The 27333-nt window shown below is 34.4% G+C and overlaps 1 protein-coding gene across 2 annotated transcripts in view; it reads left to right on the forward strand.

Moving 5' to 3' along the window:
• TBC1D22A (TBC1 domain family member 22A) overlaps positions 1-27333 on the forward strand; it is a 133731-nt gene that overhangs the window by 46365 nt on the left and 60033 nt on the right. For both annotated transcript variants that reach the window (XM_070947295.1, XM_070947296.1), the window contains exon 9: positions 25988-26094. In XM_070947295.1, the coding sequence (XP_070803396.1) occupies positions 25988-26094 (107 nt within the window). The remainder of the gene's footprint in view (positions 1-25987; positions 26095-27333) is intronic.

Consider the following 27333-nt stretch of genomic DNA (forward strand, 5'->3'; position numbering starts at 1 on the left):
TAGGAGGGAGGCAATGGCAGCCACTTCTGCAAAAAGCTTTGCCAAGGAAACTGCAGGAACTCCATCCAAGCAGTCTCCAAGAATCTGACTTGAGTGAATGAAAACAACAACAGCAACAACTCCATTTAATATTTGATTTGTTATAGACAAATAAGGCTAAGAAGTTTCTGTCAAATTCTATTGGTTTAAAAATGGACAGTCCCTTGAACTAACAACCTTTGTAGAACCTCCACATTTATGGAATAAAAATTGAGGCCCACCCACAATTATTAACCCCCCTGCTGTTATACCTGCTTTTCCAGTGCTGCCACGGCTGATCTTTCACTCTAATTTTTTTATGCAGCTATTTCTGGTTAACCTACTTAAATATTGATTAGTTTTTATTGCTGATGGATTATTTGGAGAATATAGTGGCTGAAAACAAGTTTGAATTCTTAAATCTTTGTTTTAATTCATTGTTTTTGCCATTTTTAATTGCACTTATTCTTTTTTTAAGCTTTTCAGCATTCTACAATCTTTATTATCATGTTCGTAATACAGGTAGTCCTCGACTTACAACAGTTCATTTAGTCACCATTTATAGTTACAATGCCACTGAAAAAAGTTATGACCATTTTCACACTTGCGACCATTGTAACATCCTTATGATCACATGATCAAAATTCAGATGCTTGGCAACTGACTCATACTTATGACCGTTGCAGGGTCCCGGTGTCATGTGATCCCCCTTTTCAACCTTCTGACAAGCAAAGTCAATGGGGAAGCCAGATTCACTTAACAACCATGTTATTAACCTAACAACTGCAGTGATTCACTTAATAACTGTGTCAAGAAAGGTAATAGAATGGGGGAAAATTCACTTAACAAATATCTCACTTAGCAGCAGAAATTTTGGACTCAATTGTGGTTGTAAGTCGAGGACTACCTGTATTTTTGCTTGGAAAAATCATTTGAGAGGAGAATTTATCTGTGTCTAAATCATCTACGGTAATTCACTTCTTTTATTCACTTTGTATATATGAGCTGATCCAGATCTCTTCTATCTTGCTAATAAATTGCTAATAACTGAATAATCCCTACTTGTATTTTGTTAAGATTTTTAAAATCATGTTCATATGATTTATACACTCTCCTCATAATACTGCCCTAACATCCCACCTCATTCTTGCTGATATTTCATTTATCTTATTTTCTTGAAAAAAGTTTCTCAGCGTTTGAGTTAGTTGTTAGCTTTGCTGCTGCGTTGTATAGCATTACACTGTAAGGATTAAAAAGCCAATTGTAAGTAAATGGCAAATCTCTTCTAATTTAAATGTAATAATCATAGAACATAGAACAATAAAATTGGAAGGGACCTTGGAGATCTTTTAGTCCTATACCATTTCAAACAAAGCAGCTGATCTGATACAGGTTTCAATTTGTTGCAGAAATTTGAAAAGATATCCATATGTAATCTATACAAGAATTAGAGTAGAGTAGAGTAGAGTAGAGTAGAGTAGAGTAGAGTAGAGTAGAGTAGAATAGAATAGAATAGAATAGAATAGAATAGAATAGAATAGAATAGAATAGAATAGAATAGAATAGAATAACAGAGTTGGAAGGGACCTTGGAGGTCTTCTAGTCCAACCCCCTGCTTAGGCAGGAAACCCTACACCACTTCAGACAAATGGTTATCCAACATCTTCTTAAAAACTTCCAGTGTTGGAGCATTCACAACTTCTGCAGGCACTGTTTAATTGTTCTGTCAGGAAATTTCTCCTAAGTTGCTTCTCTCCTTGATTAGTTTCCACCCATTGCTTCTTGTTCTACCGCCAGGTACTTTGGAGAATAGCTTAACTCCCTCTTCTTTGTGGCAGCTCCTGAGATATTGGAACATTGCTATCATGTCTCCCCTAGTCCTTCTCTTCATTAAACTAGACATACCCAGTTCCTGCAACCGTTCTTCATATATTTTAGCCTCCAATCCCCTAATCATCTTTGTTGCTCTTCTCTGCACTCTTTCTAGAGTCTCAACATCTTTTTTACATCGTGGCAACCAAAATTAGATTTGGTATATTTACATCTACCTGAATAAAATATTTTATTGCAGGATTCATATTTGGGCATGCATCTATGAATCCATGACTATGCATTTTAAGTTTTGAAACCTCTTTTGCATTCTAGTCTGTGGTTTTAATATGCCAGTTGTCAGCTGTAAGCAACCAAATCTACATGTGTAGAGTTCAAGCTGCCTACTTTATTATATTCTACCGATTATATAGGACTCTCCCCAGACTGCTTGCCTTCTCTTGGGAACAGATAGATAAGACTCTATGGAGGAGGGTCAGACCTGGATCTCTTGTGCCTGTGAAACAATTCAAGGCTAATCCCCCGCTTGAGGCCTCCTCCATACCTGACTGGCCATTTCCCAACACTAATATTGAAGTACCTTCCTATTATAAAATTAGCTGTTTTTTTTTTCTTTTTTTTTTACAGTTCATAACTGATCTGACCCTGACCAGGAGGATACCGTATATAGATGCAAGAATTGATATGCTCTTATCAGATTTCCCTTATGATAAATATATATATGTATATATCTTCCCTATCTTTTAGAAACTTTTGAACCTTACCATTTATGGCAGTTTTGGAAAAAAAAACCCGATTCCCTTTAATTTATTAGATCCTTGAAGAAAAAAAAAAGTTCATCCTAATACCTATCGTTCAACCTGTTTGTTGTTTATGTTTTTTGTAACATAAGCACATGAAGCTTAAATGATTTGACATTATTAACAATCCCTTTCCTTTTAATAAAATCTCCATGTCTCTAATATTTAGGGAAATAGTTTCCACTGAATTTTTTAGAACATTCTACGTGATTAACATTTTCTCACATCCAGGTAAATTTAGAAAGCTTATTCACAGAATTTACCAATATGCTTTCATGATATTATAACATTAAACATGTATAACATTAATATTCTTTTTGCATTGATGCCCTCCACCCTTCTCCCTCCATCCTTTGAAAAGAACCCCTTTCTCTTCTCCCTCCTTCCACCTCATTCCCCACTCTGCCATTACTTCATATCTAACCTGTCTATACTCCAATCCCACTTAGACTACTATTGAATCTTCTTCATTGATTAAAAGAAGAGGTAACCTAGTCAGATTCCATCTCTCCCTTCCCAGCCATTAAACTCCCACATTTAATTTAATTTCTTTAGTTCCTTAGCCACAGTTTTGCCTGTGACTTTCCATGAAACCAGATTGTGCTGGTTGAATAATTAAAGTTAGTTTAATTTTCATACCAAAGCACTGTAGCTTTTAAAATCTTGGTATTGGCAATAGATATCTTCATTGAACACCTTTATTTATTTGTTTGTTTGTTTACTTATTTATTTATAAAATTTGCCACCCATCTCATATCCAATGACTCTGGGTGGTTTATAACAGAAAAATGTTGACAAACAAATCATTCATCCACACAGTAGCTAAAAAACACAGCAGATAAAAATATTAACAGATAAAATCATAGAGAGAAGATGGCATAGAAGGGTGCCAGACACTCGCAATGGGAACATTAACTCACACAATTCAAAATGATTGTCCTATGGGCCTCATAATATTGTTACTGATAAGACCCCTCTTTCTAAGAACTCACAGTGTGAGCTGTCCTGCAGAATTAGGGAGTCACTTAAAACATAGTTTCTGCATATAAGGGAGGAGAGGACAATCAGACTTGCAAGAATCTTTATTAAAAGCCACTCTCATTAAAATAGCCTTTACAATTTTGTGGAATTGTCTGCTGTATTTGGTACAGCCGGCAGATTCTGACTATGAATTGTTGGATCTTGTGATGTTCAAAAAGTTGGTATTTCTGACAGATCTCTATTTTAGTTGTGGAACAATTCCTGCAAAGATTTCTCCAGGACAACTTTTATGCTTTCAGCATAAGAAAAATTCAGGACTTGCTTTTTTTTTTTTTTAAATGACATACAGTACTTGACTTTGAATCCAAGCCATTTCTTTGGCACGCTATCATGTTTGTGGGTTTTTTCCAAAATGTATTTGTCTTTTAATTCTCTTTTATGTGTTTCTGAATTACTTCAAATTTTGTTTTTAACACACCCATTTCGAAGCATAATGTGAAAGATTGCTGCCGATACATTTCAACATAACCAAACATTCAGAATTGATGCCGGATCTTAAAACAATAATAACATGTTTGTACATTTCCTAATTTGTATTCTAGTGAACTATCAACAGAAGGCTCTGTTTCTTGATGATAAATAATTATATGCTTTTCATTGTTGTTTATGTACATCATTTTTTACCTGAGACTGTTTTTAGTCTTGTAGCTAATTAGACCACCTGAAGAATGCTCTGTTTTCCGAGGCTTACAAAGTTTTTATTATATGCATATTAAAGTGAAAGTGACCCACTTTCATTGAGACTCTTACTTTTCCATGCTTGGTGCTTAGTTTGTGCCATTTGAGCTAGTTTGGTGTAGTGGTTAAGATGCTAGCCTAGAAACCAGGAGATGGGAATTGTAGGCCACTCTCATGTAGCCAAAGTTGGCTAGATGACTTTGGGCCAGTCACACTCTTTCAACCCAAACCACCTCACAGGATGGTTGTGGAGAAAATACCATGTTTCCCCGAAAATAAGACCCTGTCTTATATTTTTTTGAACCCCAAAATAAGCGCTTGGCCTTATTTTCAGGGAGGTCTTATTATTTTGGGGCACATGGAGCAAGACGGGGCTCCTCTTGTCGTCTTACCTGATTTCCAGCTCTGTCTCCCTAATCCTAACCAGAGGAAATGGCGGGGACCGGCTGCACATGCATTTAAATATTTTCGAGGAGGGCTTATTTTCAGGGAGGGCTTATTTTAGCGCATGCTCTCAAAAGCCTAATTGGGCTTATTATCCGGGGAGATTTTATTTTCAAGGAAACAGGGTAGGAGGAGGAAGGAGTATTACATACATTCGTCACCTTGAAATATTAAAGTCTTAAAGACTTGGAAAATAACTCTTAGAACACAAATATTTATATATTTATATATACAGACACACACACAGACTTTTTATATACTGTTACATATTATAATTGCCTGAGATTTGAATATTTTTTGGTTTCACACCACATAATCTCACTTTCTAAAATAAGAAATGGAGTCGCTTTTTAAACATGAATCTTTTTCATTATTATGCTTCAAGAATTAGTCTGAAAATGAAGATTTCTAATTGTTTTTTCCTGAATTAATCTTCAGATAAATGGCTTAAGTTTTTTAAAAAATATTTTTATTTATGATGCGCCGTTACTTTTATTAATGTTCTTATGAAAGTATGCAAATGAATAACCCAATTGTTTTCTAACATATGTACGCATTTCTATGTTCTATTTATAGTAAAAGAAGTCTGTTTGAAACTGAGAATACTAGTCTAAAATAAATATATTCCATAGTTTCTGATAACTGCTACAATAGTGCAATTAATGCTTGTGGCTGAAAATAATTATTACTATAGGTATTATAATGCTGCTAACCTCAATACGAACTAGAATGATTTCTTAATAGAATACTTTAAAGGAGTTTATTAATTCCATGACAGTTATAAGAAAAGGAGTTCTGTAGTTATAGCTGTCTCTGCTAACAAAAGATTTAATGTTCCATTAATATAGAACTTAATGTAAAGCCTAATGTTCCATTAAAGTATGAAGATAGTAGAAGGATGATTATCCTTAAATTGAACTTCAGTCTTCCACATTATAGCTACTTCAAAAGTTATGGCTGGCTGAGTTCAACTTATGTTTATAGTTTGGTAAATTACTACACAATGATATGAAATCTTACAGGTACCATATCTCTAAGATTGTACCCTATTTTCCCAAAAATAAGACATCCCCTGATAATAAGCCCAATCGGGTTTTTGAGCGCATGTGCTAAAATAAGCGCCCCCTGAAAATAAGCCCTTCCCAAAAATATTTAAATACATGTGCAGGCGGTCCCTGCCATTTCCTCTGGTTTCCTCCACGCACCCCAGAGTAATAAGACATCCCTGAAAATAAGGCCACACGCTTCTTTCGGGGTTCAAAAAAATATAAGACAGGGTCTTATTTTTGAGGAAACACGGTAGTTCTTGGGCAGCACATCTTTCCTTCTCTAGATTTGTGCAAAAGATTGTAGACTGATTACTCAATGTATGAGGAAAGAATTCTATGTAATGAAACATTCCTTTTTATATATATGTATTGTTTGTCTCTGTACTGATCACATCCCATTCTTAATAAAATAAAATCTTGTGCAGGACACACATCGCATGAAAAAGGTTTTGAAATGTTTTAAAGCAATAAAATCGGTGGCAGGTATTCAAGAATTGCAAACTGCTGGTTTATGATGTGTAGTAATGTATTCAATTGTACAGTGCCCAGGTAAGGTTTCTATTGCCAAAGGGAGCAATTTCTGAAGCGGCATGATTTTCAGTGAATCTGATCTATGGCATGCATGAGACATGCCTGGGAACATAGCTCCTTCGGGGAAGCAGTTTGTTTTTAAAGCAGTATCAGTCAGATGAAACTATTGACCATTTGAATTAAGACTATTTCCACAGTCAGGTTGGACACAGAAATGAGTGAAGAATTACAAAGTTCTTGTTGTTGTTGTTAGTTGCAAAGTCATGTCCGACCCATCGCGACCCCATGGACAACGTTCCTTCAGGCCTTCCTGTCCTCTACCATCCTCTGGAGTCCATTTAAGCTCATGCCTACTGCTTCAGTGACTCCATCCAGCCACCTCGTTCTCCATCTAGAATTGCAAAGATCTATCCAAATGCAAGCCCCAAGTGCTGGAAATGGCGGCCACCATCAAGGTACCTTCTACCATATGTGGTGGACGTGTCCGGAAGCGAGGAAATTCTGGAAAAAAATACAAAAATGGGTCCAAGAAATATTAAATGAGGATATTAATTTTCTACCTGAAACCTATCTCCTGGGAGTGCTAAAACGGAAATTTGTTAAGGAAAAGAAATATTTGATTATTCATATTGTCACAGCTGTTAGACTCTCCTATGCCAGTTGCTGGAAAGAGAAAGGATGTCCGACTGAGGAACAGATAGTCAATAAAGTATTGGACTGTGCAGAAATGTGCAGATTAACATATGTTTTAAATGAAAAGGAAGACTCAGAATTCTATACGATCTGGGATCTGTGTTATAGGTGGTTGAAAAATAAATGCAAAAGTTAACTCTCATTAGGACAATGTATAATTATTAATTAATCTATATATTATTGTTGTATTATGTGTTCAATCTTACAAGGTTTATGTATAAACTGTATAATACCTAGATAATTGATTAGATTCCATATATGTAAATATACAAGATGACTACACATTGCCGAACCGTAGAGTTTGAAATGTAATATATTCTTTACTCAATAAAATTTCATAAAAAAAAAAATTAATTAATAGGCCAGCATTAACAACAAGCTATTAAATAAACAAAAAGTTGTTACATATAAAAAATTATTCAGTCAATGATCAGAACAATAAAAGTGTTTGGACAGTGAAGTTGCATTATAATAATATAGCAGAATAAACACCAATTTAATACATAAAATTTTAATGACATTGCATGTACGTAACTTAACTCACTCTGGAAAACCAACCAACGGACTGGAAGAGGTACGTCTACATACCAGTAACAAAAAAAGAGCATTTAACAAAATGTGCAGACCATCATAGAATCTTTAATTTCACAGAATAGCAAAATAATATTTAGGATTATTCAATACATATTATAGACCTACATGGAAGAGGGAGGTGCCAGATTTTCAGTCTGGCTTCCTAAAAAGTTGAGAAACACGAGAATTATTGCTGAAACAGGCTGGATTGTAGAGAAATCTAAACAGTAGCAAAAAGAAGTGAGTATATTCCTTATTTATTATTCACCAGATATTTAGTGTTACAAGAACTACTGATACTGAGTTAATAATTTCCATACCTTGTTTTTTTTTTTATCAGTTTCCAATTTGAGCAAAAACATCATATTCAATTGGAAATCGCTGCTTCTAGAAAGATGTTTGAATGACTTATTTTTGAAATGTGCTGCCGTGTAGAAGTCATTTTGTAATTATTTTTTAAAAATCTGAGATATCGGAAATCAACCAGTTGCACAAGGAGCTCCTTGAAGAAAGATGCTATATCTCCCTGATGATTTAAACTGCCCTTTATATTTTACAGCTACAGTATTTCCAATTAGTTGGAATAGCTACTGCCACTGTTGTATCCAGTGTCTCCCTCTCTCTCTCTTTCTTTCTTTCTCTCTTTCTTTTTTTTTATTATCAAGTTTTTTATTTCATATTACATATACATATCAATGCATGAACAGTGTGACACCTGGGTGCCATACATTTCAGTGCAGATAAAATAATATTAATCATCGTTATCACATTCATCCAGTTTATATATTTCTAGTAGTAATACACATTTATAATGACCTCCAAGGTTCCTTCCAACTCTGTTACTGTTACATAATGTTACATATCAAATTATAATCTTTCATTATTTCATATTGTTTAAACATACATAATACTACTGCCATTCAGTTTCTAAACCTTCTTATCATTGCACTTATCTTATTTTATAAAAGTGTGTATACTAATATTCCCCCTTTCTCTTATTTGTTTTTATTCTAACTTTTATTCATGTCACCATTATATTAAGATGTTCCCTTTGTATTACAATACTATCCATTATTTCATTGTTCAATATTTAAATATACAATTCTAATACCAATCACAATATTATTTAAACATACAAATTAATTCGATTCATATTCTTTGCATTCGTCCAATCTGATTCCATTATTAATACACCTGTTTATATTAAAATATAAACTTTCATCATTTTATTACTCATTATTTGACTTTATTATTCCACTACAAATCATATTATTTAAACATAATAATAAAATTATTCAGTCTCTAATTTTCCCATTTTAATACTTAGTTCTTATTCATATTTCCCATATTTCCCTTATAATCTGTTTATATTAAAATATCCTTCATTGTTTCATTATTCAGTGTTTCAATATACTATTCTAATGCCAATCACAATATTATTTAAACATACAAAATAGCTCTCATATTCTTTGCTTTCATCCAATCTATATGATTTTAGTATTAATACACATGTTTATATTAAAATATGTTCTTTTCGTTATTTAATTATTCAGCATTTACTAATCACAATCAGGGTGGATTTGATTTAAATCGAGTTGATTTAAATCACAATTTAAATCATGATTTAAATCACTAGTAAAAAGGCTAATTTAAATCAACTCAATTTAAATCATAATTTTTAAAGAGCAACTGTCATCTCTGCTATTCCTTTGACCCACTGTTGACTCACCGATAGTCCCAGTGTTGCAGAATATACAGCATTATGCTACGTAACTAAGCTCCATTTCATGCTGAATAAACTAAATTATTTATGTATCTTAAATAGAAAACTATCTTACAATAGATTTTTACCCCAAAAGTTTTTTATTAAAATAAATTCGATAAAAATAAAAAAAAAATCTGATTTAAATAAAAAAATCTGTTTTTTTTTATTTTTTTAAAAAAATCATTGATTTTTATCCACCCTGATCACAATGTTATTTAAGCTTAATAATACCATCATTCAATCTCTAATTTTCCCATTTTATTATTAATTTTGTTTCATCACGTAAAGGTATATGTACAAGTAATCCCACAATCTCTTATTGAACACATTCCTATCTCTGTTCTAATTTCTCCTCATGCCACCATTATTAAAAAAGGAAAGAAAAAGAAAAAAAAAGATTTTTTTCCTTTCTTTTTCCTATCTGCCTTCTATCCATCATCTCTTGCCCGCATCAATACTTTAATTCTTATTCTATTTTTTAACTGGTAAGTTTCTCTCTATGTTTATGTGTGTGCATGCATATTCTTCCATTGAAGCATATCTAAATCTAGGGCACTACCTAGACAAGTCCCTGCAGTTTTCTTGGCAAGGTTTTTTCCAAAAGCGGTTTGCCCTTGCCTCCTTTCTAGAGTTGAGAGAAAGTGACTGGCTTTGGGATTAGAACTCACGGTTTCCTGTTTTTTAGCTTGGTATCTTAACCATTACACCAAACCAGCTCTCATACAGCATATGTTGATGTACTAATCAATAATTATTTTGTTTACAATCTTTTCTCATTACTTCTCAAGGCATAGATTCGAGGTCTGTATGTGTGTGTGAGATGTCCTTCTATTTCAAAAGAAACAGTAAGCTTAAGTCAATCTAATATATACAATCAGTAATTAAATTTGGCCTTGAAAAACTCTGAATTGTCCAAAATCATATAAGAATTGCCTGTCTGCCCATTTTCTGTTGATTGCATGCTATGTTATGGAGACAATTTTCTATTGTTTATTTCAGTATTTTAATTAGTGCTGAGAATGTTATGTTGATGAAACAATCAGGCTTGTCTTTATTTCAATGATATTATTTTCCTCACTGCTGCCAAAATCTCCTCTCCAGAAAATCCAATTAACAAAATTATGATGAATAAGGTTGTTGCTATTAATGTCTGTTAGTCTGTTTACTGTTTCTGTACTTGCTTCACAGTCCTGCCATTGTGTGTGGGTAAAATACAATACAATGTTAGCTTTAATCTATTTACCATATCTTGTGATTTTTGTAGTCCTGAAAACTTTCCTAGAATCTCTCTCAGTGTAGCCAACATTTATTTTATTGCTTTCAAATTTCTGTTCTGGTACTTTTATTGATAATAGTGAGCAAAAGTGACTTCTGATGGTGTAGTTCCATTAGCCCAGATCAACATTATCCACTATAAATTGTGAAAACATATGTAATATAAGCAGAATCTTGGTATGTTTCGGTTGTTGGAAATTAGAAAATTGTGTCTTAGATTTCTTCTTCAAGTAAGTTGCCAGGGCAATCATACAAATACCAATGGAAGTTACAATTTTAGTGTTTTCCTACTTCTACTTGTTCTTGTTAATATTTAAGAATGGACAATATGCAAAAATGCAAAATGTATAGTTATAACTAAAAACGAAAGTATGTTTTAGAAAGAAAACTGACTAAACTTGAACTCAGAAGGCTGACTTCAAGTTTACAGGATCTACCGTTATTTTTTGGAGTATAAGACACACCTTTTTCCCCCCAAAAAGAGGGTGAAAATCTGGGTGCGTCTTATACTCCGAATGTAGCCCCGCCCAGCTTCTCAAATGGAGGTTTCAGAGGCTGAAAAAAAGCATCAGAAACGAAGCTTCAGAAAAGAAGCCCCCAAACAGAGCTTCAGAGACTTTTTTTTCTAAAGCTCTGTTTCAGAAGTTTCAAAGGCAGAAAAAAAAAGGCAAGACACAGAGCTCACAATCAAGGAACCTGTTGCTAAAATTCACCTCTGGGAATAGCTGATTGGGGGCATTCCAGGAGGCCGATCCACCTGCCAATCAGCTTTTTTCTTATTTTCCTCCCCAAAAACTAAGGTGTGTCTTATACTCCGGTGCATCTTATACTCCGAAAAATACGGTAATATGAATTTTCTAGAGTTCTGAGCGCTATGAAACAGAGATGGACGCTATTAAGGTGTTGTAATGTTGGGATTTGTTGGGATTACCAAAAGGATTTGAGGTTTATAGATATTTCAGACAGTTACTTATGGAATTGTTGTTTGCATTGAGAAACATAAAATTGTATATTCGGCATTATTAGAAGAGTCTAGCATGTCGGGGAAGAACTTGTAATCTACATTGTATATTTTCAAATTTGAGAGACAGATGGCATGGCAGCCACTTGCCTTAAGTATGTATTACCTAAAAGTATTCATATAACCATAGCCGTAATTAAAGCTTTTGCAGTAATTTGGAATCTACTTTGTCTAAATTTATCTACTTTCAGTCATCCAACCAGTCAGTTGGACTTCAAAATATCAGAGCAATACTCCTGTCTGATTAGGAATGACAGTTTTGGTGCTAATATACTTTCTTCTGTTATTGAGAAAAGATGGGCATATGAAAAGATAATCAGTAAGCTTGTTAATTAACAAAAAGAGATATCAAGAGAAATCTTGTTGTATTTTAGGATTTTGTAAGTAGAAAAGGATTCAGGAAAAATGAGCTAAGAACAATAAGAATAATTAGTAGCAGTACTGCTATTAGTAGTAATTTTTTGATAGCAAAATATATACCCTCCTGTGTTCAAAAGTAAGCGCTATTTCGGATTATAATAGTCTGAATTAAAAGCAAGCAAAAGTATATTATTCCTCCTTATATTTAAGTTGCTTAAAATAGAAGGCTAAATAATTAAAATTGATTATTGAAGTGTCTTCTTAAAAACCCTTTGTTTCATAATGTAAAAGCTATTGTTAATATTCAGCAAGCACATTCGTTAGCATAATTTTAAAGACTACTATCTCTTTCATATGTAACATAAAACTGCTGTAATATGGAAAGAAATGAAAATAACTATGTGAGTAATGTTGGTAGTGGTAAAATTAGTAGTGGAAATGCCAAAAATGTTTTAAAAGGTACACATTTTTAAGCTTTATGAAGAGATTGGAAGCTAATTGCATTAATGTAATTATGAAGGCAGAAATGTACTTCAAAGAGGTTATATTTGGTCCTTGTTTAGCTATACTTGATTATTTTTTTAGGAATAAGAAAGCATAAAGTTGTTTGGGCCTTTTGGACATGAAACTTTTAAAATGGTCTTTATTTAAAGAACAAAGAAAAAAATCTCTACTTTATTTTGCAAATAATTTTCTTCTCCCCATTTAATTATCAAAATGGTAATGTTAAAAAAATTAACCAGCTGGTGCAAGCATTGAAACATATGCCTATATTAATAATATTTGGAATGATTAGGCTGTTAGCTTCTTAAAAGTATGAAAAGCTTTTTCATCAAATGAGAATTTTTTCATGTAATTGATGTTTTCTTTATGTTGTTCAGGCTTGAACATCATCAACCATTTTATTAATTAACTTTTTTCATTTAATTAAATTGAAATTTGCATATTGTGAAACCAAGTTAAAACCATATTTTAAGTTGACATGACAGAAGGGATAATTTCTTTTTTCATGAAATCCCAAGGACTAACCCACTGCTAGAAAGAAATTATGTTTGATAATTCATTAAATTTGGTTAATACTACTTAAATATATGTTTACAATAAAGAGCCAGTTGAAAAATCTCAACTTTAGTTTCAACTTATTTGTTTATAGTCATTTTTGTTCTTGGAAGCAAAGCCCATATTAAGCATTCCTTGTTCTCCCATTTTAATTTTAAATTGGATAGAGTGTGTGCTTGAAAATAATACATAGTAAATATGGAGACCAAAACTCTTAACCTCTATTCACCAGAGGTGAGCTGCTGAGGGTTCTCAGGAGTTCGGGAGAGCCTCTAGCTAAGATTCTGTGCAGTTCGGAGAACCCCCAAATCCCACTCCTGGCTGGCTCCGCCCACCCACCCCTCCCCTCCCCTTCCAGGAGTCCCCACGCAGCACGTTTTGGATGTAGGTAAGTGCAGGGTGTATAGGGAGGCTTGGGGAGGGTGAAAAACGGGCTTACTGGAATGGGCCCATTTCTGGCCTCCAGAAGGCCTCTGGAGCCTGGGGAGGCCGTTTTTCGCACTCCCGGACGCTCAAGGAAAGCCTTTGGAGCCCATGGAGGGTAAAAATGCCCCCCTCTGCTGTGGTGCAGGAAACCGACTAGGCCACGCCCACCATGGCCATGCCCATACAGCAACCGGGCAGAGAACCCCTTGCTAAAATTTTTGAAGCCCACCTCTGCTATTCACTGATTGATAGCTGGCAGTCAGCTGACACCTGTGCTTCGATCCACATTCAAGAGGGGAAGATGTTCTTTTTCACATATGGTGACAGATGTGTTTGGTTCACATATACAATCATATGACTGACACCTACCCTTCCTGGGTAGGGAAAAAAAACTTTATTCTTTCAAAAAAAATAAACACAACTTTGAGGAAGTTGTTGCTGTTCATGAATTGGGAAAAGAAGTGGGGTCTGCCATCTTCCCAGCAGGTCTGATAAATGACTTGAATTACCTGAAGAAGCTGGGAAAGGTACAGAAAAAAATATTGAAAGCAATGGCAATAGCACTTAGACTTATATATTGCTTCATAGTACCTTAAAAGTCCCCTCTAAGCGGCTTACAGTGTCAGCATTTTGCCCACAACAATCTCGGTCCTCATTTTACCAACCTAGGAAAGATGGAAGGCTGAGTCAACCTTGAGCCGGTCAGAATTGAACTTCTGGCAATTGGCAGAATTACTTTGCAATACTGCATTTTAACCACTGTGCTACCCACGGAGTTTTGCTTCAAATAGATGCTATTTAAGAAAGAGTAGATAATCAAGTTTACCAAAATACTGTTAGGATGTTGAAATTAATTTGCTTCTAAACCTTGTTGTCTCTTCCTATTTCTGCATGACTAGGGCACCCCATGGAAAATCAATAAACAATGCTTATTTTGCTTTTTATTAATTTCTTGCCATTTTTGTTCTTGGGAATAAAAAAAAATGGTGCTGTAGCTTCTTAAACCATCATCGTGGTTTTGCAAGAACCCTGCATCCATTTGTCTAAATTGGGCTTCGTATTTTATTTTTTAGTTTGTTTTTTAAAAGTTTGATTTTGTTTATGTCTTGCAAGATTTATTTTTTTTCTAAAGTGATGGAGAAGAGGAAGGACAGAAATCTCTAGGACATGAGTTATCAAACTTTTTATGTAAATCATTATATATTTTAGGCTTTGCAAGCCAAGAGGAAAAATCAAAGGTATTATATACTTATGAAGCAAGAGAGAAAACATTTTTATTTGATAAAATTCAAACAATAATAATAATAATACTGTACATACCTTTTTGTAATACAGATCTGCTAATGCTGATTTATCTGTTAATGCTGATCTGTAATTTTAAGTATTTCATTTTTGAAAATGTCTTTTATACAAATATGTATTGTTGATATTGCTATCAATGCATGAGCATATGATTTTAATTGAATATATCAATTGCTCGGAAGGCATTTATAGACTTTTATTAGATCTCTTGAAGCTTGCCTTTTAGCATATTATTACATTGCAAATTAATTGCAATTGAAATTTAGGTGGAAGCTCCTCAGTTGCATAGTTAAATAGAGTTTGAAATATGGGAATTTCTTTTGCACTTGCATCAAGGTGTGGAAACTGCTACTGGAAGTTTAGATTGGACTTGGAAGATTTATTTGCTGCAAATGTGTGTGGCAATGGAGACCTTGATTCTTATTTTAACTTTTGACAGTACAGGAAGTTTATAAAGCAGGTTGGCATTATTTGTGATTGAAAGAACATTAGTTGCCATCAAAATGATTTTATTTCAGAATACATTTTGGATATTAATGATGTTTTGCTTTATAGGTTTAGGCTGAATTCATTAAATACTATCGAGTCTGAAGCAAAAGCTAATTTCCAAAGCCCTTCAGTGTTTGATTTTAGTACCTGAAACAGTACTTACGCAGAAAACTCTCAGCCCTGAACTCAAAAATCAGAATAAAACATTACTACTGGGAATCATCAAACTGCTGTAGGGTAGGGCAAGTCATGTTATTCAAGTTCTGTTTTTGAAAAAAAAAATCTTGGAATTGATTATGGTTAAGTCTATGAAAGTGAAAGAAATTAATCGTTGACACTACTGGTTGAATAGATTCAAATATTTTCTGCAAAGTGCCTGTTGATGAATAGTACAATGAATAATCATTCATTTTAAATACCTTACATTTTAACAAGTTTTGCAAATTTGTCCAGCTAAGCTTTTTTCTGTTCCATTTATATTTTTAACATCATTGGTTGTAACACATCTTAACAGACTCCGTTTAAGATTGTCCGGGGATATTTTCTATGAAAATATTCCGTTCTGTAGTTGTTTCATGCAGACTGCTCATAGAGATTAATCCTCCAGTGATCTCAATGTCAGCATTGATTCCTCGAATAAACAAGAACTCATCAAGAGCTAAGAAAAACCATTCAAAATCATTTCCCTTGTTTTTTAATTGACTATTGATGTTGCTCTCAGTGTCCGCAACTTTTCAAGCAACTGTTTTCATCAAAAAGCTAGTAGTCTTAAACAAGTTTATTTTCTGTAGATACATTTTTTCAGCTGCTGCAATCAAACACAATTTCATTAATCACCACTGGTAAATGGCTTTCCTTCACTAACAAATCTGTCACTTGAAACTTTTCATTTTCATTTTTTATTATTGTGAATTTATTAACATTTTTGTAATGTCGATAACAATAATCAGTATTCCATTATATGACAGTTGAAGTCCACTTTTCTTGACATGATAGATATCCATTGGTAAGAAAAATTAAATATGGCAATATGGCGATATGCATGGCACTTGAAACTCTGTTGTAACCTGCGTTATTGCAATTTGTAGTGCATTGAACAGCAGTGCAAAATGGTAAAAATGTGACATATGGTCTCTGTCTCAGCTATTCAGTTCTTCTGTTATAGCGTGAAAGCAGCCATGAACAATACATAAACAAACAATTTATTGGCTGTATTCCAATAACACTTCATTTATGGACACTGAAATTTAAATTTCATATAGATGTCACGAAACAAAAGTTCTTTTTCCAATCATTTTCAACTGGAAAAGCATTTTGCCTTGTGGGCCATACAAAAACAGGCAGTGGACCAACATTGGCCCTGTAGGCTACAGTTTGCCAACGTGTGCTTTACACATCTAGAGCAGTGGTGGGTTTCAAAATTTTTTACTACCAGTTCTGTGGGTGTGGCTTGGTGGGCGTGGCTTGGTGGGCGTGGCAGGGGAAAATCTCCCATTTTCTCCTGATCAGCTGAGACTTGGGAGGCAGAGAATAGATGGGGGTGGGGCCAGTCAGAATTTTTTACTACCGGTTCTCCGAACTATTCAAAATTTCCGCTACCGGTTCTCCAGAACTGGTCAGAACCTGCTGAAACCCACCTCTGATCTAGAGGGCTTCCTTTGCCAAGAGAGAAGTAAAAATATGGGTCTCCTCTGTTCCTAATCCTAACATCTTAATTATTCTAATCATACTGACTATGATGAAGATATTGCTGTTGGTAACTGAAAAAGAGTACATGTTTCATTTCATTCTTGATCAATATGAGGAGTATAACATTCCTGTAATAAGGCCATGAGCAATGAAGCTGAATGGCACATATTTGTTACTCATTAGCTATGTTTGCCCTCCTGTTTACTACTCTACACCCAGATTTCCTCTTTACCCCATATGTTCTCTGTGTTAATTGCAAAACAGTTCTTTGACAATATTCAAATTTATATGTATGCTCTTTTTTTAAAAAAACAACAACTCTGTAACCCTATTTAAGAACTCTGGCACTCTGCTCTTAACAGAGGAAAACCAGCAAATAGGTTTAATAAAAGAATTATTTGGATCTTCTCCAGTTATTAGTATTCATTATGGCTTTGTACCATACCTCTATTCTTTAAATATTAAACAATTGAATACAAAAAAAATTTTTTTCTACCAAATTAATGAATTTGGATAAATATTGTGTAAGACATTCTAAGAAAGTTTTGAATATGATTTGGGGAGGGTAAGTTATGATTTTTAAAAGGAAATGAAAACTCATTCTTTCTGAACAGTTGGTTTTTGTAAGCTACTCAAACTACTCTGAAAATAGGCTGGCTGCTTATCTATCGATTCTTTTACTTCTTCAGTTTCCACTTTGGATAAACTGTCATACCTCTAACTAGTTCGTTTGTTTATGCTTGTCTTTATGTTTTGTAATGAATAAAATATTAAGTAATTTTTAGTGTTGAGTTAGGAGTTAGGGTTACATGTGCATTTACAATATATTCTAGCAAATTTTGTTTTGTGTAATTGGTTTATACATTCCCTTTTTATTCTATGAAGTTTTTAGCTTGAATTGTTGACATTGTGCATACAAATAGAAGAATCATATTCTGAAAGAATGAATAAGTCAAAAGGGAGGGGAAATCCAAAACAGTTATAGCTGGATGAAGGGGAAAAAAAAAACCCTCTGTATTTTAATAAGCATGGTGGAATTAAGAATATTTGTAGTTATCAAAACATATGGAGAGGTGTAGTGAAAAGTATTTGTGTAAACTAAATACAGTGACTTAGCCCTGTTGGAGCCCGGGGCTGAGGAGGAGGAGGAGGAGATGGAGCTGGGGCTGATGGAGTGGGAGGGCGCAGTCACTATGGCCCATGAGGAACAACCTGGGGATGAGGACAAGGCAGTCCCGGGTCCCTTGAGCTTCGGAAGAGTAGGCAGGGAAGAAAAGAGGGTGCAGGCTGACCGAGGAAGGGAAGAGGAGATGGAAAGGGCAGGCAGCAGAGCAGAGGAGGGGGAGAGCTCCAGAGATGAGCAAATGTTTCCTCCACCCGATTCCCGAGTGCGGAGAATGGAGAGGAGGCAGAGTCAGCACAGGGTGACCCGACTACTTGGGAGGAGGGCGCCCTGCCCCTTCTCCCACGGCTCACCTGGAGAGTAGCATTTAAGGAGAGCCGTGGGGAGAGGTTTTTGATCGGGAACAAGTGTTGTATTTTGCCGCAACACACTCCACGGCTCCAAGAAGAACTTTGCTCCAGAACCCTTGCTGATGTGGACTGAGGTTTGATCCTTTGCTTTGACATTTGTCATGAACTTTGCCAAGTTTCAGAGCCTGTTGTGCCCCTGGAGAGGTGCTGCTCCTGTGAACTTTCACTGCTGGGAAGTTGCACGAAGTGTCTGCGGGCGTGTCTGTTCGAACCTTGCTCTTGGACTGTAAGGGTAACCTGGGGGCAGAGATCTTGGAGAATGGACTTGGGAATTGCTGGATTGTGGGGGATGATGGTTGAATAAAAGTTGTCAAGCTTCTGACTAGCATGTGTTGCTTGTGTGCCAACCCCGGGCGATAGCATACAGTTAGATTTCTTTTTTTTTATTATCTCCTGTGTTTAATTTGTTTTACTTACTTCTTCCTTTTCCTTTTCTGCCTTTTGTACAATGCTGCTTATCTCAAAAGCAAATAACATGGTGATGGGTAATTCATGTCCTATGCCTTCATTCCAAAAATCATGTAAGAAGTAGGATCATACTGTTTTGTTTTCAAATACAGCTCCTTCATCATACTATTTCAAGCCCTCAATAAACTAGAATAAAATGTTAAAAAATGTGGTTTTTAAAAAAGTATTCCCATGCTTCTAAATTAACTGTAGTGCTTATATTTAAAAGAAGCATCATTAACTGTGTTTTAAATTTAAATTAAGTCCCATGTGCTATTTCTATGTTAGAGAGAAAATTTGGATGATTGGATTTATTTGAGGAGGATGAAGTTTTGAATGCAGTTTTAAAATAGAGCTGTAGTGAAAACTAGTTTTTCAATACTTATTTTGATTTGAGTTTTAGATTTCATTTGCCATCAAATGAGACCGGCATTATTTTAGCATTGACAATAATGTGAAATTCTGATCCAATGATAGGGATGTGAAAGAGTAGCCAAATGTTTTGAAAAGATTGGGGAAGAGGGAGAAGAAACCTGCAATTTCAAAACATTTGAAATAAAGAGCCTCCTAAATGTTGATATACAAATTTTGATTAACATCTCAAAAGAGAACATTCCCCCATAGTTATATTTTAATTCTGTTTTTTAATGGAATTGAATATACAGTGTCCTGTCTAAAATGCTACTTCACCTATGTAGATTAATTCCTACATCTGTGGCAAATGGGAATTATTTATTTATTAGAAAGTTCTTTTTCTTGTCCTAACAAAACCTTAAGCACAGTCATACATCAAATGACAGAAAAGATTCATAAGGGTAAGATTCTCATAAGATACATATAATAACAATGTCACCCAATTTTGTAAAATATTCAAGATAGCACATATATTTTGATGCATAAAGTAAATGTAGTTATTAAAGTAACCTTTTAATTACATTCTTACAGTTATAAGATATATGATCAAAACACATTTTGAGGCGTATGTATATATCTGGTTGGAAATAAGTCCTACTGAATACCAGATATATAAACAAGAGACAGGATTGTAGTTTGGGTCCCTCGAAATTATATTTTTATGTTTTATTCTAAGAGGAATCTTTTGTTATATTAAGGTTAATCACATTTTAAGACTTGGAATCTAATTTTTGCATCAATTCTATTCACAACTGTCTAGTATCACAAATCTCTTATGCTATGGCTCAAAAGAAAATGAGTATACTTGCATATTAAAGTGTTTGGAAATACTTATATAAAGTTGAACTAATGAGGATGCCATTTACACAGTAAGATCAGGTGAGTGTAATTTTCTTAACAGAGCAATGCAAAGCATTCGGATGAGATGCTTTATATGCATAGAGCATGAATGAAGTTGCTGTCGTTGAAGTAACTGTACAGGAGCGCCTTTGTGGAGAAAGTGGAAAATTTGATTTGGTAGCATTATGTGGAAATCACCCATTGTGTATTAGTAATTGGATTACTGTGGTTCAACAAGCTGTGGTTTGAAATGTTGGCTTGGTGTTGTTACCTGTCAGTTCAGCCATTGTAGCCAGCAGATATACAATTATTATTAAAGTTGTTTTCTTCTTCTTGCCTAATGTACATTTGTGGCTTCTATGACACTTTTTCTGGGATTGTTAACAGCTAATGTTTAGCAAACAATAAGAGAAAGGTGCATTATGGTAAACTGTATTTAAAATAAAAGAATTTGATTGTAACCAGGGTGGATTTGATTTAAATCGAGTTGATTTAAATCACAATTTAAATCATGATTTAAATCACTAGTAAAAAGGCTTGATTTAAATCAACTCGATTTAAATCAGAATTTTTAAAGAGCAACTGTCATCTCTGCTACTCCTTTGACCCGCTGATGACTCACCAATAATCCCAGTGTTGCAGAATATACAGCCTCATGCTACATAACTAAGCTCCATTTCATGCTGAATAAACTAAATTATTTATGTATCTTAAATAGAAAACTATCTTATGATAGATTTTTACCTCAAAAGTTTTTTATTAAAATAAATTTGATAAAAATCAAAAAAATCTGATTTAAATAAAAAAATCCGATTTAAATAAAAAAAACCTGATTTTTTTGATTTTTTTAAAAAAATCATTGATTTTTATCCACCCTGATTGTAACAGTAGTATGAGCACAACTTGTACAACAACAGAGTGCTTTGGTATATATTTTGTCAGACTGGGGAATAATTAACTGTTTCATTGGAATGAAACCAAACCATTTTGAGAACCAACAAGAGTGATTTCAACCACAACAATGACAAAATCTTTGTAGTGTTTTAATTAAACCTTCAGTTTTATTACTTGTCGTAGAGCAGTCAGTACAGATGGATTGCAATATTTTAATAGTTGAAGGTGGTAATTCTTGACTGATTTCTTTTCCCCACCCTACCTCCAAATTTTGTAAACATGTTTATAATCCTAGTAGCAGTCTTAACAGTTACTTGTGGAATAATGAATTGTGGTGTAATTAGGTTATGCTAATGAAAAACGCTGTTGCATGCTATGAATTCTATTCTGAAAAATTAAAATACAAATTATGATCCCCTATTTGTGATAAATGAACTCTCTAAATTCACTTTCATTCATCCAGAAGTGTTTCTATTAGCAAGGCACCAATATGTTTAATGTTCCCAACTTTGTGGAAATACCTTTTGCCAAAAGATAGTCAAGGGAATCTAGTAAATCACAACCAGAAATAAAATTCCTCTTAAAGAGTATTGTTTCATACATTCCCACTTCTTAATATTTTTCTGTGGCTCTGGCATCTCTAAATGAAATCAATCATTCTTATTTTTTGTAACACCGGTTGTGAATGATTGAAAATGTTTTATATCAGGTTTTTTGTCTGAGGGGAATTGATTCAGAATTGTATTTAACTATCTGGAGATGTTTTAAACTTAAAACCTTAAGAATTTGGTAACTGCTGTGGTGAAAGAAGGGTCAAGATAACGCTGAAGGTGCACATGCTTTGTGAAATGGGACCAAGCATGGAAATTCCAGAAATAAAACATTCTTGTTGTCTTCAAATGTATATTTGTATTTATTCTGCTTCCTGTATTGTTTCATGTGAGTGTATTCATATGTAAGAAATTTTTAGTGTTTAACTCCTATCTGGTAACTGGCAATTTTCAAAGCTAACCTCGTTCAACAGGAAAATAATACACCCATTATTATCTTATAAACTTAAATATTTATTGTAAACCAATAAGAGACCTTATGCTCAGTGGCAGAAAAAAGTCAAGTAATTTTTTTAAAAGATGCCCTTGAGGTCTCAAAAATTCTGTTTTGCTGCAAATACCCATTTTGCTACTCATCTGAAAACAGTTTTAAAGGGTCATTGAGTCATAGAGTCTGTGGATAAATCTGAAGCAAGATAAAGGGAAGGTTAACTTGTGTTATGTCTTAAAAGCGCCACTGAATACAGAAGGACTTCTTTGGCAAACATTTATATCTGAAAAATTAGGAGAGAAGTGTTTTCTCTGTTTTTGGTGGTGAACCAAGAAACGCTGCACTTATTCCATGGCTTTTAAAAGTAAACCATTATACTTTTGTATAATGATGAAAACTGTCATTGGAAACTGAAGAAAATGAGAGACATTGCTTTGAGACATTGTAATTGGAGACTGGTGTAGTAAATATTGATGAAGAGGTGAGCTATTCCTCAACATTTTGAGGTAGAAAAATGACATGCTATTTACAGGTAGTCTTCGACTTACGACTATAATTGAGGCCAAGATTTCTGTTGCTAAGGGAATTTTGCCCCAATTTTGCGACCTGTCTTGCCACAGTTATTAAACAGTCACTGCATTCAGAGGTGAAATGTAAAATTTATTGCTACCGGTTCTGTGGGCGTGGCTTGGTGGTAATGTGACTGGGTGGGCGTGGCCAACTTTTTTTTTTTTAACTTTTCAAAGCATTTTTTCTAATGCTTTGAAAAGCCTCTGCCGATCAGGCAGCTCAGCTGGGCTCGTCAGAGAGGCTTTTTAAAAAATGCCTCTCTGCCGATCAGGCAACTCAGCTGGGATTGTCAGAGACTTTTCAAAGCATTTTTTTTACCACCTCTTCGGCCAAGAGGTTGCAGAAAAAAATGCTTTGAAAAGCCTCTGATGATCCCAGCTGAGCTGCACGATCATCAGAGGCTTTTTTTTTACTTTTAAAAGCATTTTTTCTTCGGAAGAGGTTGTAGAAAAAATGCTTTTAAAAGTAAAAAAAAAGCCTCTGATTGTGCGGCTCAGCTGGGCATGGGGGGGGTGGCACAGGGATTTTTGCTACCAGTTCTCCGAACCACCCGCCGCCATTGCTACCGGATCAGGCAATCCGGTCCGAACTGGGAGCATTTCACCCCTGACTGCATTTGTTAAGTTAGTCACACAGTTGTTAAGTGAATATGTCTTCCCCATTGACTTTGCTTGTCAAAAGGCCGCAAAAGGGATCACATGATCCCAAAACATTGCAACCATCATAAATATGAGCCAGTTGCCAAACATCTGAATTTTGATTACATGACCATGGAGATGCTGTACAACAGTCCTAAGTGAAAAACCATCATAAGTCACTTTTTTCAGTGATGTTGTAACTTCGAACTACATGTGACTAAATGAACTGTTGTAAGTCAAGGACTATCTGTATTCTTACTTTGGAGCCATCTAGGAACTGCAGCGGTTTTTAAAGTGTTGTTTTCCAATAAGATTATGTTGTATATAAACTTCCAGTGTTAAGTACTCTGCTGTTCTTGGTTCTTTTAGCTTTTCTTAAAATGGATCGCTTTTGACCCATTCTAGGCAATTCACTGTAATTGTCTTCTGTCATTTATTAGATTTGTGTCCCACTTTCCTCCAGGGGCTCAAGGTGACATTCATAACATTCTCCATTTTTTACTTTCTCAGCAACAACCCTGCAAAGATAGGTTAATATCTATATATTGAAACAGCTAATGGCATTTCTAAATATGGTGGCTTCCTTATTGTATGTGGGTTTGTAGCACATGGAGTTGTCAAACCCTTATTGAGAAAGATGAAACATTGGTAGGGTTTAACATTTTATTACTAAAAAAACCATCCCAGTGTAGATGTTGAAGTTTCTATATTTGAAAATCTGAAACTACTAATTTCTAAGCTTCTTGCTGATCTATTTCATTATAATTCCATGAAAAAGAGTGTCTTCAGTATATTTCAATACATTGAAATAAAATGTAATCTAAAGAGGGTCTATGAAGATTCTTAGTCATCCAGGTCATGGTTGTCCCAAAGGTGCTTTTTTCAAGAGGCAACTGGACTTTCTGGTTTTTCTTTGAAGATGTTTCACTTCTCATCCAAGAAACTTCTTCAGCTCTTGGAAACAGCACCTTTGGGATAATCTAAAGAGTGTTTCTTCTACTGTAGCCATGAAACATATAGTACTTTGCAGTTATTGGTAGATTTCCTGTGTCCAGCTGAAAATGATCTACTACTGAATTGAAGTGTATGACTTATATTGTATCAAATATTAATTTCCAAATGGTAGGATCCCCTGTGCATAATACTCCCCAAAAGTCTTGATGACTATGACTTTATTATTAATATGGAGATCATAAAGAATGTGAAACCATTTTGCTACTTTGCATTTATCCTTCATTGTAAAGATATGACTATTCATTTCCATTGGTATAGGAAAATTTTGGCATTTAATTTTTTATTAGTTTATCAAAACATAAAATACAAAGAAAAGTGGAAAATTATTTCTACTTGGAAACCTCTTCTGGACTTTGTGCTCTAGGTAGAAAAAAATAAAATAAAACATTGACTTTGGGTTTTGCTGATTGGATAGGTTTGCTGTTATAGACATAGCTAGTATATAGTATATTATTATGTAAAAGTAAAAAGTTGAAGCTGTATATTATTACCTTATTCTACTGCACTAAAAAGAGTCAGAAGTCAGTGCTATTCTTTCTTTTTTCTCTTTTACTCTATACTTTCCCCCTCCCCTCCCACTTTCCTTTTATTTTTTTTTATTTTTTTTTTTGTATTTTATATTTTGATAAAGCATTGGTATAGGAATTGATGGGTTATATCAACATCTAGACTGTTGAAGTTAGTTAAATTCAGTAAAGTTTATTGCATTTTTTTAAAATTTGGGAGATAAGTACTGCATGAATGAAATGACTTACAACCAATTTTGAACTTTTTGATATCGCCATCACTATTAGAAAGCCAAGAAAAACTGCTAGTACCACTTAACAAAAATAACCTTGCAGTGATTTGTGATCTATCTTCATATTAATTACAACTCCCCTTTTGCTGTTATTTAGTTTCACCACAATTATAAGAACAATACCAAAAAAAAAAACCAGAAAAAGTTGGCTTCTTGTTCTTTTCTTGGCTGATTTACTGGGTTATCTGAGCTTAGTTAGAACATGAATCTGAAACTTTCATTATTCCTAGAGATCATAACAATTAATCTCTTAAACTATCGTATACTTTGTCTGTTACACCATGAAATTAACCAATTTATTTCTTTTATCACTTACTGTGTTTTAAACTTTCCTTGGGGATGAACCACACTTTTCATTGGATATGATGATACCTTTGGGATCTTGTAAATATATTTAAATAACTATGGAAGTCTTTGGGATCGATTGAGATAATGATGCAGAATGGAAAGAGAACCTGTGTTGGAAGATTTTCATCTTTTCCAGATTTTGTATTTGTATGCCAAAGTACTTACAATTTTTCACAATGCCTTGTGGGTATTTTTAATATCTAATAAACTGAATTCCCAAATATTGCTGTTGATCAACCAAAGCTCATGCCTTAGTCAAATTGCATTACTTAGAATGTCTAGTCCTTAGCCAAAGACATTGACTTTAACCTTCATAGTTAAATTTAATTAAGATTATATATTGTGTGTTAAATCTTGTGTTTCTCTCCCACAGTTAATTGACATTCTCACCTTCTCTTTATTTCAGAAGAGGATTTGGAAAATTTTGATGTTTCCAGTCTTTCTACTGAGGTACTGCAGAATATTGAAGCTGACAGTTTCTGGTGCATGAGCAAACTGCTTGATGGCATTCAGGTGAATTGTTTTCTCTTTTCTAACCAGTGGGCATATTTCATTTGCATTTGGGTTTGGAGGTACATTAAAGGTAAAGGTAAAGGTTCCCCTTGCACATATGTGCTAATCGTTCCCGACTCTAGGCTCATCTCTGTTTCAAAGCCGAAGAGCCAGCGCTGCCCAAAGAAGTCTCTGTGGTCATGTGGCCGGCATCACTAAACACCAAAGGCCCATAGAACGCTGTTACCTTTCCACCAAAAGTGGTCCCTATTTTTCTACTTGCATTTTTACATGCTTTCGAACTGCTAGATTGGCAGAAAAAGCTGGGACAAGTAACGGGAGTTCACCCCGTTACGTGGCACTAGGGATTCAAACCACTCAACTGCCGACCTTTTGATAGACAAGCTCAGCGTCTTAGCCACTGAGCCACCGCATACCAATTGGAGGTACATTAGAGATGTTGAAAAGCAGGCAATTGATAAATAGGATGTAGCAGTTGGTGATACTGCATTTTTTGGTAAAAGGCCACCTGCCTGATTCTTCCTAGTAAAAATAATTTGTCATGAACTGGGCCATTATCATTTCTGGGGTACTCCCCCCTCCCCCCATAATCAGTTCATTGTTCCTTTCTATGACTGAAACAAAACTATTTTGCCACACATTGGTAGGCATTTTTAGTAGATAAGAATGTATATGCCATCATTCCAAACAAGGTGGCCTTATCAGTATTTTCTTTAAAATAAGAAACTTCCCCTTTTAAAAAAAAAGCCTAAATCAAATTGCAATGCTGAATAGTAGTTAAAATGCAAATATTACAAAATGATAAATTAATACAAGTAATGCGAACAGGAATAGGATTAATTAAAAGATAGCTTAGCACAGATACAAAGAATTTATATTAAAGGACTCAAGGTTGCTCTGAACCTTTTCTCAGTGTGTTATGTGTAATTGCAGTGAATATATTTCAATCAAAGATGAGACCAGTGGTCATTGTTCGCTGTAAATTCATACCTAACCCAATGAATTGATATCAGAAGAGATCAGTAGAGTTAAGCACTTATATTTATGCTTCCCATTTGAGCAGTCAGATTTCTTTTTGGAATAGCTGCAAGTATGAGAATGGTACTTTAAATCATTCCATCTAGTTAGCTGGCATCATGTAGAATGCATTGTGATGCTTTACATTCAGTAGGCTTGTATCAATGAAAGCAGTCTTTGAATGGCCTAGTTTTTAAGCATCCCCTATCATGGCCATGAATA

Source organism: Pituophis catenifer, unplaced genomic scaffold, assembly GCF_029215685.1.
Source record: "Pituophis catenifer annectens isolate HBS135680 unplaced genomic scaffold, rPitCat1.0.hap2 SCAF_7, whole genome shotgun sequence".
In the NCBI taxonomy this organism is placed as follows: Eukaryota; Metazoa; Chordata; class Lepidosauria; order Squamata; family Colubridae; genus Pituophis; species Pituophis catenifer.